Here is a 14,999-nt window from a genome sequence, read left to right on the forward strand (position 1 = left end):
CAGAATGGAAGAAAAGTTTAGAGGGTTTATACTGGAAAAGCTGGGAAGGCTGAATAGCATGAAGTAAACTAAGCACTGTTCATTCTGTTCCATAGAAAAAGCTTCCTCTAACAGCACTTGCTCAAAACATGCAAGAAGGATCTGCCCAGCTAAGTGATGAAACCTTGCTGGGGTAAGTATCTGACTTTCTTAATAAATTGTTGTCTGAGCTTTGTCTTATTGCTTGCAGAGCTCTAATTAGAGACTTTATATACATAAAGGCTGTTCTCAAGCTAATGAGACTAATATTTCTAGATTCCCTCTCTAACTCATGGGAATAAAAAGTGAGCAAGCGTTTCTTCTGGTGCGTTTCAGAGCAAGTCCAAAACTTGTTTCCAGAATTGCATTCCAGAGGATTCTGATATTCTGCTGTTGTAAAAGCTTTTGAAAATGAACTTCTCTCCTTGTGGACTGTTAAAATGATTACCCTAATTTCAAGTTTCAAATCTAGTATAAATACTTTATTCTGCAGATTTGCATTAATGACTTCTAGTTTAAAGTGATGCCAATTTCCTTAGCCTGGCAAAAAGTATTTCATTGCTATTTACAGGAAAGTGGGTTGAAACAAGCATCAATATACTGAATTCCTGAAGCAACTATTTTCTTGTTGCTGACAGATTTTAATGGAGACAGCGTGAACAACCAAAAAACATGTGTACATTTTTGTGATCTGTTGCGTGATATTTGAACGTGGGTAAAAATTATAAAGAGAACGTTTTCCTTAAGCAGGCTTGAAGCAAAGGTCAAAGTTTGATTTTGGAACCTGTGACTGCTTCCTTTTGATTGCCTAGCATTATGGCATAAAGGCTTTTTTTTGTATTAAAGTGGCTTAGGAGAAAATTAAATACTGCGTTGAGCAATTCTTTCTGTGCCTGGTAAGATGGAAGGATGAGCTTCAAAATAAATATTAACTTCTCTGTTCTTGGGGCCCATATAATCATCTAGTGACTTAAAGCCTCTAAAACTATTGTAATGGCTAAGGAATTACAAACAGCAAAGGTTTAATAACACTCCTTGCCTATACTGAGTTTGCCAATGACAGCATAGAACAGCTTGTTTTTATGCTGTTAAGTAATGGCTTACTTTGTACAATGCAAGCTTTCCAAAAGGGTAGCAAAGAACAAAGCCCCGCAATTGTTATTTTGAATCTTTCTTCTTTAGTCAATAGTAACTCACATTGCAACCATTTCCTACAATTCTTAAAGGAAAATGCTAGATACGTGTGGTGATGCAGAGAATAAACTGGCATTGGAGCTCTCCCAGCATGAAGTACAGATTGAAAAAGATATTTTAGAACCACTGAACACGCTAACAGAGGTAAGTCACGTCAGCCTGGCTGAAGAAATAAATGTGGATTTTTATGTATCAACTGAGCAAAAAAGGATTTATCTCATTGCTATTAAGATAGCTAATCATGAGTTAGTGGTGGAAAGTGAACATGAAATCTACAAAATGTAGCATATTGCACTCTTCAAAAATAAATGTATGCCTTGAATTCTGGTTTTAGGTAGAGATTCCTAACATTCAGAAGCAGAGGAAGCAGCTTGCAAAGCTGGTTTTGGACTGGGATTCTGCTAGGGGAAGGTAAGAAGCACTTTTAAATACTTAGTCCTATTCTGTTCACATTAGCTTCTTGTTGTCACCTGATCTGATGTTGATATTTGCTTCCTGAAAACCGCTGTCAAAAGCAGACAATTTTAGAAGGGAGCCCTCAGTGCAGATTCTTGATTAATACTGGATTTCACCAGATGACTGAAGTCTTTCTTCCACAGGTATAACCAAGCCCACAAGACTTCAGGAACAAATTTTCAAATGCATCCTTCAAAAATAGATTCTCTTAAGGAAGAAATGGATGAAGCTGGAAATAAAGTAGAACAATGCAAGGTATAACAAGGCATCTCTACCCTTTACACGTATCTCACATTAGCAACAATAGCAATCAGAGTATGGCTGCTTCCATAAACCTTGCCTGTGGGACTAACTGTCTTGCTTCTTATAGTCACAACTTAAGCATCTGTTAATAAACTGTATGTTTTAAAGGTATAATTAGGGCTAGTTAAACACTGAAGTGCTTTAATTTAAGAGGAAATTTAATTTTTAGGATACGTATTTTACATTATTTGCTGTGTTAGTCTGAAACAATTCTAAGAAGGAACTGCCTTAGCCTTGACTTAAATATTCAGGGGGTCTGAGTGCTTGAAGACACTGAGTAGCCAGTAGGTGTGAGCATAGCTCTGAGCAGTTTTCATTCAGTTTCACTTTTCAGTTGTCAAATGCTAGATTATGACGCAGTTGAGCTGAGACTCCAAAACCTTTTAGTAGTACTAATCTTTTCATTCTAGGGTAGGTTTTAAATAATCTCACCATACAATTTAATTGCTTATTTAAGTGGCCACCTTCTTTGCTATATTAAGCAGGCATTTTGAATGAATTTTTCTTGAAAGAGAACAAACTGTGTGTTCTTAAAGCGTATTACCAACAATTTAGAAATTAAATGCACTGGTGCATGTACTTGCCCTAAAAATAGTAGAATATAAGATTCTATATTGTGTTCACACACACAATTATAAGATGCTGTCTAAAAATGTCTGTTTTTAATTCAGAAGAGAAGGTAGGAGTTAACACTAGGCCATCTCATAAACTCATTTTGAGCTTACCTCTTACTGTGTATAGCAGAGTGGGTGAATTACTGGCTGTCTATGCAGCCTGAATCAGTATTTCAAACTTAGTGCAGGGGAAATAGATGTACATACTGTCTTTGTGTATAAGTTGAAATACCTTTGTAAATTTCACATGCTATTTTGTATCCTTTTCTTTTTTCAAAGGATCAACTAGCAGCAGATATGTATAACTTTGTGTCCAAAGAAGGAGAATATGCCAAGTTTTTTGTTATGGTGAGTATTTTTTTCAGTATGAATTTGACTGCAGCACTTATCATAGACACTCAATTGTCAGAGGTTACATTTTGTGTGCTAAACCTTCTAGTCTTATGTTATGTGCTCATCAGAAGCTAATGATCTTTTTGTTTTTTAAAATGTGGCTTCTGTTCTCAGTTATTAGAAGCACAAGCAGATTACCATAGAAAAGCATTAACAGTCATAGAAAAGGTCCTACCCGAAATTCAAGCCCATCAAGGTAAAGTAACCTGTGCTCTGGCTGATGCTTCTCTTTGCCTGTGCCACCTATGCACAATATTCTCCTCCTTTATCTTGATTCTTTTGCATGCAGTCTTAATAAATAAGGTCATTTTGATCTACTTAACAATTTAGCATTCCCAAGCATAATTCCATCTTTGCTCTATTCTCTGGAGTTCTCCAACCATATTTTAACACGCTAATAAAATACTAAGGATCTGTCTCATACATGAGAGGGTAAAGAAAGTATTTTTCTATTTGTTTGTCACATGACCTTTTGTGCTAATTCATACCTGACTCTTCCATGCAATGAAAATTTCTTTGTGATTTAGGAACTTCAGGGTTTTTGTTCCTTGAATGACTTGTAGGCAATCAGCAGAAAAATTCCCAAGATTCTGAGGAGCTTTTTTTTTTTTCCCTTCCTATGCAACCTTTTTTCCCAGTGTGCACTCTGCAGTGAGTCTGCTGTGTTGAATATCAGCAGTTAAGGAGCTAATAAGACAGACAGCTGCATCTCTTCCACATACTACTAAGCTTTTTGTTGTCAGCATAAAATAAGCAGAGTCAGTAATGTTTTGGTATGAATTCTGCTGTGTGCTTTTGAGGTTACTATCCCAAATTGACTGTATTGTTTCTTATTACTAATTACTTTGAAGAAGTAGGTTGAACAAAGTCTGAGTGACATTGTGAACTGAATGAGATCCAGCTAACTTCAGTAGCAGAACACATGCATGTTGTGAAAAGATGAAGCAGTAGACTAAAGATACCAAGGAACATGATCATCTTGCTGAAAGATGTTATGGCTGTGTGGAAGGCTTTGTTTAGAGACACAGATCCAAGTTTAATTTTTCTTTGTTGCTTAGCTGCTTTGTGCAGAGCTTTTCATATGGTGAGTGCTTCATTACAGATTAGCATTCCTTAGGAAATGTCCCTGGAGGGGTGTGGTCTGAGTGGTCCAGTGTCTAAGATATAAATGTAGGACATGACTTCAGTTGTTTCTAGCTGCAGTTATATTACTGTGACTTTGAACAACTACTAAGATTTTCTTGTTTGCTGTAATTTGTAAAACGGATGAAAATGGCATGGGCTTCTCATGGTATGTTACTGAATGAGGGGAAATAAAGCCATGTGAAGGGGATATAGTTAGTATGTTGTTGATTTGTTTTTCTTTTTTAAAGAGAAGAAAATCTTTACAGAAATGCATTGTGTCTTAGAAGGACTCTTTCAACATCTTAACCTTTTTTCCATATGGAAGAAAGAATGCATCTTTACTAACAATTAAAACATCTTACATCTGCATTTTTCAATTAAAACAGCAGAAAAACGTGTGAAAAATAACTTGTTGGAAACAAGTTCGCATTCTGTTTGGAGAAACTGATACTGGTTTTGACTGTAAATTTAAGGAACAATCAAGAGATGTTAAGTTGAAAACCCATGTGAGTGTTAGTGATATGCTGTAAATGTGATTGTTCTAATATTAGCACCTATTTGAAGCTGTTGATTTTTAAATCAGCAGTAAACTTAATGTTATATTAACAACTCTGTTTATATCCACCTTAAATACAGATAAAACTCAGATCAGCCCAGATCCTGCAATCTGGGCAAAGTTTTTTTCAAAGATTCTTGTAAGGTTAAGTCTTTTTGGAGTCAGCAGATCAGAGTCAATGTAATTGTCAGCCATGTGACAGCCTAGTGAGACATGTGCTTTCAGTTATATGATGGATATGTATTTGTTTTGCCATCCAGAAAGATGCAGAAGTATTCTTTTATTGGGGATGCGTGCAGACTCCTCTTCTCTTTACTCATCATATGAGGGACTTTACCAGACAAAGGCTGTAAACCTCCTACTGTGTGCTGAGAATTTCTGAGCTGTACTAAAGGCTTTCTTCTTTTCTTGCCTGGGATGTAATTCAAGTGATTGTTAGATCATTTTGCTCAGTGTTTTGATACTCTTCAATTAGACAAATGGACTGAAAAACCAGCTTTTGGAACTCCATTAGAAGAGCATCTCAAGCGCAGTGGTCGTGAAATTGCAATCCCTATTGAAGCCTGTGTGATGATGCTTCTGGAGACAGGGATGAGAGAAGAGGTAGGTAACACTATATCGTGCTCTATGAAGGAAAGGAAAAAGCCACTGTGAAACTCATGGACTGGTGTCTGTGCTTTTTAAGTTTGCTTAAGTAACTTTTCTCATTAATGTAAATATTAAGTCTTGTAACATAAAGGCTTCAGCACTATTTGGAGTATATTTGAGTTGAGTAGAATGAAAGATGGGTAATGGACCAAGGGTGATGGGGACCAAAACATTATCAAATGGCAGTGACACATCAGAAGTCAGCTTGGTAAAGCAGTGTCAAATGAGGAAGACACTGAACTATGAACTGCTTTGGGAGAGTCTCTCATAAAACTTTTCTGTTGCTTGTTACAACGTGTTGCTACCAGTCAAATACATTTTTATTTTTGTCATGCAGGGCTTGTTCAGAATTGCTGCTGGAGCCTCCAAGTTAAAAAAGCTTAAAGCTGCCTTAGACTGTTCAACTTCACAACTTGATGAATTTTATTCAGATCCCCATGCTGTTGCAGGTACTATGAATGTTCTGAGTCAAAACAGATGTAAATGGGTAGAACACAAGTTTATTCTGTTCATTTAACTGTTGACTTCCTATGGTGTTGATCTCTGTGCAGATAAACAGTGTATGGAAGTAAAATGAAAGTTCAGTTAATTGTGTAACTTAACATGGTTATGTATAGGGCACACATGCTGAACATGCTTGATGTGTCTGCATGCCAGAGTGGTGATAAAAATTCAGGTGATCGTGGTAATTCCAGTATAATGTTTCTCTCCCTTGACATTGCTAACAATTCTCACGAGCCTAGAGCCATATGTGGCTTTAAGGTTGTTGTTCTGAAGGATGCTTCGTAGAGTGATAATAAGTGTTCCTATCAAATTACAGTAATTACTGGCAGGCCTCTTGTGTTAAGCATTGATCAGATTATGGAAGTGTCAGACTGTCCTGGTGTTTCACTGGGTCTTGAGTCCTGTTGTGTAGATAAAATTGCAATTTTAAATAGCCGGAATGCATTGACTAAGGAACTTGTCTGTTCTGCTTTTCAGGGGCTTTGAAATCCTATTTGCGAGAATTGCCAGAGCCTTTAATGACCTACAGTCTTTATGAAGAATGGACACAAGCTGCGAAGTAAGCATGCTAAAAGTGATTATGTAGAAAAATATTTTACATATTTTTTAATGAAATTTGGGTCTTCATGTGAAATCAAAAGAAAAGTCCAAGCTCATGTTTTTCATTTCTGAACATGTAGATGTTTTCTCTAGCAAATTATTTAGAGTTTCGTGTCATATCTTAATTGTGCACATGTGGTGAAATGTCTGTTTTATCTTCAAATGCAAGAGCTGCTTTCAGTCTACTGCCTGAATAGCGTTGATGCTTAAGCAGTTTCAGCTTTGTTGAAGGTTGAGGTAATTCAAGCATTTGAAAAGCAGGTTGTTGAATTACTGGATGCAGCACTGTGCATTGATTAGGCATAAATGGAAAATTACACAGTTCTTTTTGTTCTTTTCAGAGATAACATTTTCATGGTTATTAAGAAAGGTGTGATACCTTTTTTTTCTTTTCCTTTCAGTATTCAGGACCTGGATAAGAAGCTACAAGAGTTATGGAAAATTTGTAACAAATTACCTAAGCATTATCATGCTAATTTCAGGTATGTGTGCACATATAGTAACTTGTAGTGCTCAACCATCAAAGCTGCTGTGCAGCAGCAGGATTCAGTGTTGATTAACTGAAACTCAAATTCTCTTTTTTTTTTTGTCTTGGCCAAATTCTGTTAGGTTTCTGAAATGACATCCTGTTTCATCAGGTAGTTAATGTGTGTTGATTGGGTAGTAGTAGAATTTTTTGATCAAGTTAATTTACTATTGACTGTATCAAAATAGTAAGAATAGTGATGCACTGAACTCGTCCTTTTAAAGGATTATGCTTTTGGCAACAATATGGGAGTTCTTCAGATTTGGCCAAGTTGTTGTCAGTAAGAAAAACTCTCAGTTGGTACTGTCTTCTCAAATTGAACAGAACTATTACTTGCTGTAAAAGCTAATTAAGTTCTTGATGTTTTACTAGGTTCCATCACATTATATGGAAAAAATTTTTTTCTTTTCTTTCTCTAGGTATTTAATCAAATTTTTAGCAAAGCTTGCACAGAACAGTGATGTTAACAAAATGACACCGAGCAATATCGCAATAGTCTTGGGCCCCAACTTGTTATGGGCAAAAACTGAAGGGTAAGTGGTCTTAGGAAAAGTACCAAACAGAACTTCCATGAAGTTGTAGAATTTCCCATCAGATTGTTTTAAATCATGCAGATTATTCACAGCAGCGGAGTATTTGACTAAAAAATTATTCCAAGTTGCTCTGTGTGGTACTTAAGGGAGTGTTGGTTCATCGTGTGTATCATAACTTGCTGTTTAAGGCCAGATTTCGTATTTTCTTACTCTGATAAAACTGTATACACTGTTCCATGCATTTCTTCCACAGATCCCTTGCTGAAATGGCAGCAGCAACTTCAGTCCATGTGGTAGCAATTATAGAGCCGATTATTCAGCATGCAGACTGGTTCTTCCCTGGAGGTAAATTCTTGCTGTAGTTAAAGGAATTCTGTGTTTGTGATAACCCTATGCGGGTAAACCTCCAGGAGCTTTTTTTTGTGTGTAAGTGGCACCATTTTGTAGATCTGTATATATCTGATAAATGTTGTCTGCCTTTTTTCCAGATCAAGACTTCAACGTGTCTGGAGCATTTGTTGCAGTTCCTGCTGTTAATTCAAATCACTTGTCACACACTGGGAATGAATATGATTCTGGGACACTGGAACGGAAGAGGCCTGTTAGTATGGCTGTAATGGAAGGAGATTTATTGAAGAAGGAAAGGTATGCTTCATTCTCAGATTAGGTTTTAAATCCTTACTCCTGAGAACTGGACTGCTTAGGCTGTAGTTAGACACACGTTTAGTGGTCTCAGGAGGAGAATTTCATGGAAAATGCTGTAGGTAACAATAGTGACTTATTTTCCCCTGTGTTATTGCAGCCTGAGGAAGGTTCAAAGGTAATGTACTAGATATACTCTGTGCATGACTTTATGTAAAAAAGAAAGGCAAATATTACTGCTTTCAATCACCATCTTCCTATTACAGATGTGGGGGGTCTAAAATCCAGTGAAACAGAAGTGTATATAGTAACATCTGTCAGTATCTAACTTCTGGTATTCCATGGCTTCTTTTCAAAGCCCATAAGCCGAGGTGGTGTTACCTGGTGCCTTCATGATAGGACTTCTGATTTGAAGATGGTACAGTATACCATGGCAAATAGTAAAATGCTAAAAAAAACAAAATAAAATTAAATTAAAACATGCTGTTTTACCATGTATCATGTAGTGTAACATTCATTTATTATCACTCATACCATGAATATTGAAGTGATGTGATGTGCTGTTTTGTTTATAGCTGTTTATATAAGTGTTAAATTGTTACCTTAATGTTAACTGTGGTTAGCCACATAATTGTATCAGCACTGACTGAAGGAGCAGAAGAAAATCAGTGCAGGATTCACTGTCTCTAACATAACAGGCATAAAATTAAGTTCTAGAATATACTAAACATTCTCAAATCTGTTAGTTTTTTATCCATAGTTAAATGGAGTACCCATCTTTGAACAAAGCAAATCATAGAAGCATATATCCAGATTCATTTTTAGCATGTCTTGAAATCTGTACAACACCTTAGAGATTTTGACACGTGATTTTTGTTTCTATTACATACCATATTTAGAGAGTAGATAATCTGGTGTGAAAGGAAATGTGTATTTACATGTAAAAATACTGAATGTTCTGACCTCATTGTCATCAGTGTCCGTCTTCAAGTGTTATTGAGTAACTTGTTCCACTTATGTTTAGTTTACTCCTCTGTGCAGATGAGCTGAGTAGTGTTGCATGTCTTAACATTAATGGTGTTATATGCAGACAATGGGAGCTTTCCTTGTTGCTGCTTTGCATGCTAAGCAACAGGGGTTGCACTTGTCTTTGTGGGTTATAACAACCAGTTGTCTTGTTGCTTTAGTTACCTGGTGTTGGCTGGTGTGGTGTGTTTACTCTCTCTTCTTTCTGTAGCTTTGGTGTCAAGGTTATGGACTTCCAAGCAAACCCTCGGAGATGTGGCACTATAAATAGAAAGCACACATCCCCAGCTTTCCAGCCACCACTTCCACCAACGGAGGCTGGCATGCTGGCTCATTCTGGAGCGGAGCAGCACTCACAAGCTGCTGGGGCTGAAACAAGCCCAGTGGGTGCTGGTTTTGCTCTCTCTGCTGGCACAGCAGAACAATTACAAAGTCAAGGAAATGAGGATGTCAGGTAAGAGGCACAGCTTCCTGCTGGCTTAGCAGGCTGCTTCAGCAGCAAACTGATGATGTCAGCTATATATCCACTTCAGAAGGCACCTCCTTTAATTAGAGTGGATGTTTTTGTATGTAAAGTTTTTTCAGATATGGGCACAAGCACTGTGAAAGAGCTCTCTTTCTACGTCTATTTATGAATTTGAACATCTGTTCCAGAATTGATCTTCCTAAAATAAGGAATTTCTTGGGGAAATGTATCATGAAAAATACTAAAAAGGATGGTACTTCTGCTGCCCACGTTGACCTTTTTGAGTTATACCCAGAGGTGTCAATGTTTCAGTTTGCTGCTGAAAGAACAAAACCTGCCAGTGGCAATGCTAGAAACCCATTGGTCTCCTTTGTTGTTTCTTGTTCATGTTATCTGAATTTGTCTTTTTCTTCTGTGGCAAGTGTTAGTGGTGACTAGACTTGCTAGAAAACTAGAAGTCAATTTATCATATTTCTTTGGGAGAAAACATGTATACAGACTCTTTTGCTACTTAATTGTGATTGAAACTGTGCTATCTTCAGTATTAGAATACCTGGGCTCCAAGAATAATTGCAGTAGCTTTGGCTCTTACTTTTATGTATGGTGAAAGCAGCAGTTTGCTTTTACTGTTGTTGAGATCTGAGAGATGTAGCAAATGAATAAAAATGCATGTAGTGCTCCCCAAGCATCAATTTCTTGCATAGCATCTTACATTAAAAAGCCATCATGGAGTTTTCATGCAGCACTGATTCTTTTGCATATAGCTTTTGGTCCCAAGTGATGCTTTTGCAAAAACATCTCATTTAAATATCCCCTGTAGACCAGTGTTTCTCCAGTGATGTCTCCTGTAGCAAAGGAAGCTAAAAGGAAACCTTGAGTGTAGCATCTAAAAATTACATTTAAAGTCCACGAAAACTCTATGCAGCAGAACTTGAAATCTAATAATAGCATCTGAAGCAATAAGGGTTGTGCTAGTAAGTAATTGAAAGGTTTTTATCCTTTTGAGTTGGAGTAGGTGTTGCAGTGAGTAATGAACGAACTCTGTAAGTATGTAGGAAGTAAGATGAGGTGGTGCTGCCCAGAACCACCCTGGCTGGTTCATACTCTGTTGTTTCTCCCCAGTTCTTCGTAGCCAAAAGTCAGGAAGAAAACTGAGTTGTCCTGATCTGAATTTTGAGGGTTTTACTGGGATTGTTCTCTTAAATACTCTTCTGAGATTGCACTCCCACGATAAGGTGAAGCAGGGTAAAAATTTAATTCCAGGTAGAGTGGAGAGAGTTTCAGCAAGTGGGGAGGGGATTGCTGTTCTCTCCCCACCTGCAGCTTTTGCAGTCCCTGAGGAGTTGAGCAGTGAGGGCTACACCTGCCTGGACTGTGTGTGTTATGCAGCAAGTCGGTTTTGTTGGCAGAACTTCACAGAGTGCTACTGCTCATTCCTTACCAGTGAATTGGATGTGATGCTGTGACACAGTGTTTGGGAAAAGTTAACACTTACAGGAATAGTGACTGTATTATATATAGGAATGAGGAAGTGAGAGAAGTCGTTTTATGTGAACGTTATTGGTGGGACTCTCCTTAAGGAACCTAAAGGGTGCTGTGGTGTGAAGTCTGTGTTCTGAATACCAGAGTCTAATTCAAAGAGGAACTGTGATACTGCAGAGCTACTTGGACTCCTGACTTAATTTGGTAACAGATCTTTTGTACTGGTTTGCCTGAAGCCTACTTGTGAGTTGTTTGAAGAGTTCTTAGCAGTGCTCAGTCTGTCAGTAATAACAGCCAGTGCAGAAGTTTGTTTTTTTTTTAAGATGCCTGAGGATCAGAACTAGAGCATGGTTTACAATGTGAAGCTCAGTGGTGCAGCTGGTCTGCACAGTGCATTCTATAATCATCTTCTAACTTGAGATTTTTTATTTTCAGTGCCTCAAAACCTAAGGACAACTCATCTTCAGCTACTCCTCCACCTGTGAGAAATGGTGGGCATGTGAGCACTGCCCCAAGCCAGTCAGCAAGTAGCACTAATCAGCTTTCTGTTAATCAGCCACAGAATGCAGCAGGTCCCAGTCCCCATTCAGTGAGGAGAGGTGTGTGTTGTTTGGCTTTTAAAGTGCTGTGTTCCAATTGTTCTTTACATACTACAAAAATACTTGCTAAAATTGTTACCATCTTCTGTTCCTTTATTCCAGACTATGGTTCAGTTCTCTTGCATTTCACTAGGGCCTAGCTGTATGCATCTTTGGGTTCCTTCTTGGGTGCTGGTAGTAATGCTACCAATCCTGTTTAGTGAAATCAATTGTCTGTTGATTAGCAAACCAACATATGTATTTCTATAGTTTCCTTTTGATACCACTTTTATTTGGTAATGCACCATTTTATTTTAATAATATACTTAAGCATTCTATACAGCTATTAATTCCTTTTTTTAGGAGTTTGATGTCACAACACTTAGCCTTGAAATCTCACCTTTTCCATTCACAGCTGTTAAAAAGCCTGCTCCAGCACCTCCCAAGCCAGCCAACCCCCCTCCAGGGCAGCCAGGAAGCCAGAGTTCTGCCCCAGCTGCTCAGCCACCTTCTATCTCTCCAAAGCCACTTGCCAGAAGTTCTTCTCCTCCTGCCCAACATGCAAACCAGGGAGCAGCCCTGACCTCCAGTTCCCAGGTTTCTGCACCTCGGCGATACTCCAGCAGCCTTTCCCCAATCCAAGCTCCCAGCCACCCTCCACCACAGCCCCCAACGCAGGCTACTCCTCCACTGCAGCCCAAAGCAAACAGTCAAGCATCTCCTGCTGCAGCCAGCAGCGAACATGGACCAGAGCAGCCCTGTTACACTCCTCCGCAGACTCCAACACCACCTGATACACCCCCTCTAGGCAAGCACAGTACTATTTCCCCGCCATCACAGCCGCAGACATCTACTCAAGACACCTCACAGTCTCACTCTCCACCTCACAGTGGCACACTGCCAAGGCCACGGCCAGTGCCTAAGCCCAGAAACAGACCCAGTGTTCCCCCTCCTCCTCATCCTCCTTCTCAGCTGGCTGGAGATGGTATTATTGCAAATCCCACGCAAACAGCTTCCAAAATAGTAACAGGTGAGTGGATTCTTTCATATTCAGTGATTCCTCAGGGAGTGGAAATGAAGAAAATGTCTGTAGCTGTGTGTAACTTCTTTTAATTGACAAGCACAAGCAACAGTTAAAATACTAAGTAGCTTATTTATAGTTATAATGCACACACATCTGTTCTACACATGGGGATCTCGGGTGGAAGCATGCTGAAGGTCTCCATTCATGAGGCAGAAAGGCTTGAGGGAAAGTGTGCATTAGCTTTTTTTTTTTTTTTTTTTTCTGTGCTGGACAAAGGGGTCACTGATATGTGTTCTGGTGTGAGAGACATTTAACTTGGTGAGAATGAAACCTGATGGAGTTCTAAGTCAGAAATCTGGAAGCTGAAGAATCAAATACACTTAGCTAACTTCTAGATTGATCTTCATGCTTTAAGTGCAGGCTTCTTTTTCTGTTTTAAGGCATTCATGAATTAAAGATGAATTTTCTGTCTTCTCACAGGAACTTAAAGAGGCTCACAGTTATTAGTTTGTTAGGGAATAATATTAATTTAAATCTTGGGAAAAAGTTAATTGCTGAAGAAAGTAAAAGCTAGCAGATCTCGAGATGTGCTTCTGATGAGCCTCTGCTTGGTTTAGGAGGTTCTGAAGGAGAAGATAGCAAGTGTAAGACACTAATGCTTTTAAACTTACTCATGTTCAATAATAGTTAAAATCTTCTAATGACACTGCAGCTTCTGACAATGAGACTAATGTTTTGGAATGCAAAGTGTAAATTCTGTTGCCTAACAGCTTTACCCCATGGTGCCTTCACAGGTGGGGATGGTTACTGCGAATAAGGTTTGTACTTAGAAACATGCAATGCCAGCTAAAATGCTCCTGCACAGCAATATTTTATTTGTAGCTTTATTTTGTATATGCGCTTTGGAATATGTGCTCTCTGTCAACTCTGTATGTTATCTCATGTCATTCTGCTTGTAAGACATATTAGGACCTATGCTTTTAATTTCAATAGTCCTGTGAATATTAATTAAGACCTCAGAACAAATGGTAAAAATAACTGTAGTGAATAACACTTCCCACATTCACCAGGTGTGAAGCAGCGACCCATTTAAAATAGATTTCTCCTTGTCAGTGCAGGCAACTGTTGCAGCTTGTTTTTTTCCTCCAGTTCAGTGTTTTGTGGTTGCATTTTAGTGTAGCTTTCACTTGAGGTTTTTAGTTATTTTAACTTGGATCAGTCATGTGACTAAACCCCTTTGCAGAAGCAGCAGTATCTGCATTCTGGCATGTTTGCATTTGCATTGTCAGCCCCAGCCTTGCTAATAGTCTGTTCAATCACAGCTGCCAAACAGCACATTAATAACCTCACTGATATGTAATGGCTCAGAAACATGCTACCTTTTTAGGGTAACAACTGCATGACAGCCTGGAAAAATTGAGGTTGCATTCTGGAATTACCTCAAGCTTAGAAGGATAGTTTTATATAGAGGAAACTAGCAAGAAGTGAGCAGTGAACAACTAAAAAGTAGCTTTGTGTTTTAAAATAAGACATCTTCTGATTGTATTCCTGCTCTTTTTATCAGCATCTCTAAAATACAACTCCAGTTCATTTCAAAACTGAGTTCAGTCTTAAGGCAGTAGGTTGTGGATCTTTAAGAATTTGAGAGTGGGAACAATGCTGATGGGCCAAACTCCAAGTGAAGAGAATGTTTCTGGTTCTAGAGAAATTGCTTTAATGCTAGCAGTTAAAGCTGGATTTGTTTTACCCTAGTGTAACTGGAGAAATGCTTGCCTTCTAAATAATAACCAGCTGGTATGCAGGGGGCTGCTTCATTAGTGGGGGAGTTTAAGTTACACAAAGAAAGCATCTGCCATGTGATAGTGGTTGTGACTTGAGGAGAGGATTGTGAATTGCTGTGTCAGTGCTGACTTCCAGGGAGGGCACGTTTTCAATGGTTACTAACATAAGTAGTACACAGCTGTCTTGTTTGGATTCAATTAAAGAAACTACCAAGCAAACAAGAAACACTATAATTAAGATCTGATTATCAACCTGAAAACATTGAAAAAGAATTAATAGACACCGTTCCTCCCAAGTGCAAACCTTAGCATATTGGCTTTGTGAATTGTGTATGGTAAACAGTAGGAAAGAATACCCCACAGGAAACTGTCAAGGAAAGCTGATGAGGAAGGAGTCTTTAGCAAAGCTGGTAAAGGAATCTAGAATGTCTGGTATGTTTTGAAAACAAACAAAAAGCTGGGGAGCAGTTAAAGTGACAGCCAGGCTTGTCTAAAGCAGTCTGCTCAGTGCAGGATCATCCAGCTTTTCC

General features: G+C 38.5%; 1 protein-coding gene across 4 annotated transcripts in view; it reads left to right on the forward strand.

Moving 5' to 3' along the window:
- Positions 1 to 14,999, forward strand: part of ARHGAP17 (Rho GTPase activating protein 17) — a 38,791-nt gene that overhangs the window by 20,354 nt on the left and 3,438 nt on the right. For 2 of the 4 annotated variants that reach the window (XM_065732726.1, XM_065732728.1), the window contains exons 4-19: positions 96 to 172; positions 1,245 to 1,356; positions 1,547 to 1,623; positions 1,812 to 1,923; positions 2,865 to 2,933; positions 3,093 to 3,174; positions 5,135 to 5,262; positions 5,645 to 5,756; positions 6,289 to 6,370; positions 6,813 to 6,893; positions 7,357 to 7,470; positions 7,724 to 7,815; positions 7,959 to 8,115; positions 9,350 to 9,592; positions 11,522 to 11,685; positions 12,080 to 12,694. In XM_065732726.1, coding sequence (XP_065588798.1) covers positions 96 to 172; positions 1,245 to 1,356; positions 1,547 to 1,623; positions 1,812 to 1,923; positions 2,865 to 2,933; positions 3,093 to 3,174; positions 5,135 to 5,262; positions 5,645 to 5,756; positions 6,289 to 6,370; positions 6,813 to 6,893; positions 7,357 to 7,470; positions 7,724 to 7,815; positions 7,959 to 8,115; positions 9,350 to 9,592; positions 11,522 to 11,685; positions 12,080 to 12,694 — 2,317 coding nt within the window. Of the gene's footprint in view, positions 1 to 95; positions 173 to 1,244; positions 1,357 to 1,546; positions 1,624 to 1,811; positions 1,924 to 2,864; positions 2,934 to 3,092; positions 3,175 to 5,134; positions 5,263 to 5,644; positions 5,757 to 6,288; positions 6,371 to 6,812; positions 6,894 to 7,356; positions 7,471 to 7,723; positions 7,816 to 7,958; positions 8,116 to 9,349; positions 9,593 to 11,521; positions 11,686 to 12,079; positions 12,695 to 13,482; positions 13,507 to 14,999 lie in introns of all 4 variants that reach the window. The other 2 variants (XM_065732727.1, XM_065732729.1) reach the window with 2 other exon arrangements.

Source organism: Cyrtonyx montezumae, unplaced genomic scaffold (genome assembly GCF_038088225.1).
Source record: "Cyrtonyx montezumae isolate F1298 unplaced genomic scaffold, pur_monq_1.0 scaffold_16, whole genome shotgun sequence".
NCBI classification, from domain to species: Eukaryota; Metazoa; Chordata; class Aves; order Galliformes; family Odontophoridae; genus Cyrtonyx; species Cyrtonyx montezumae.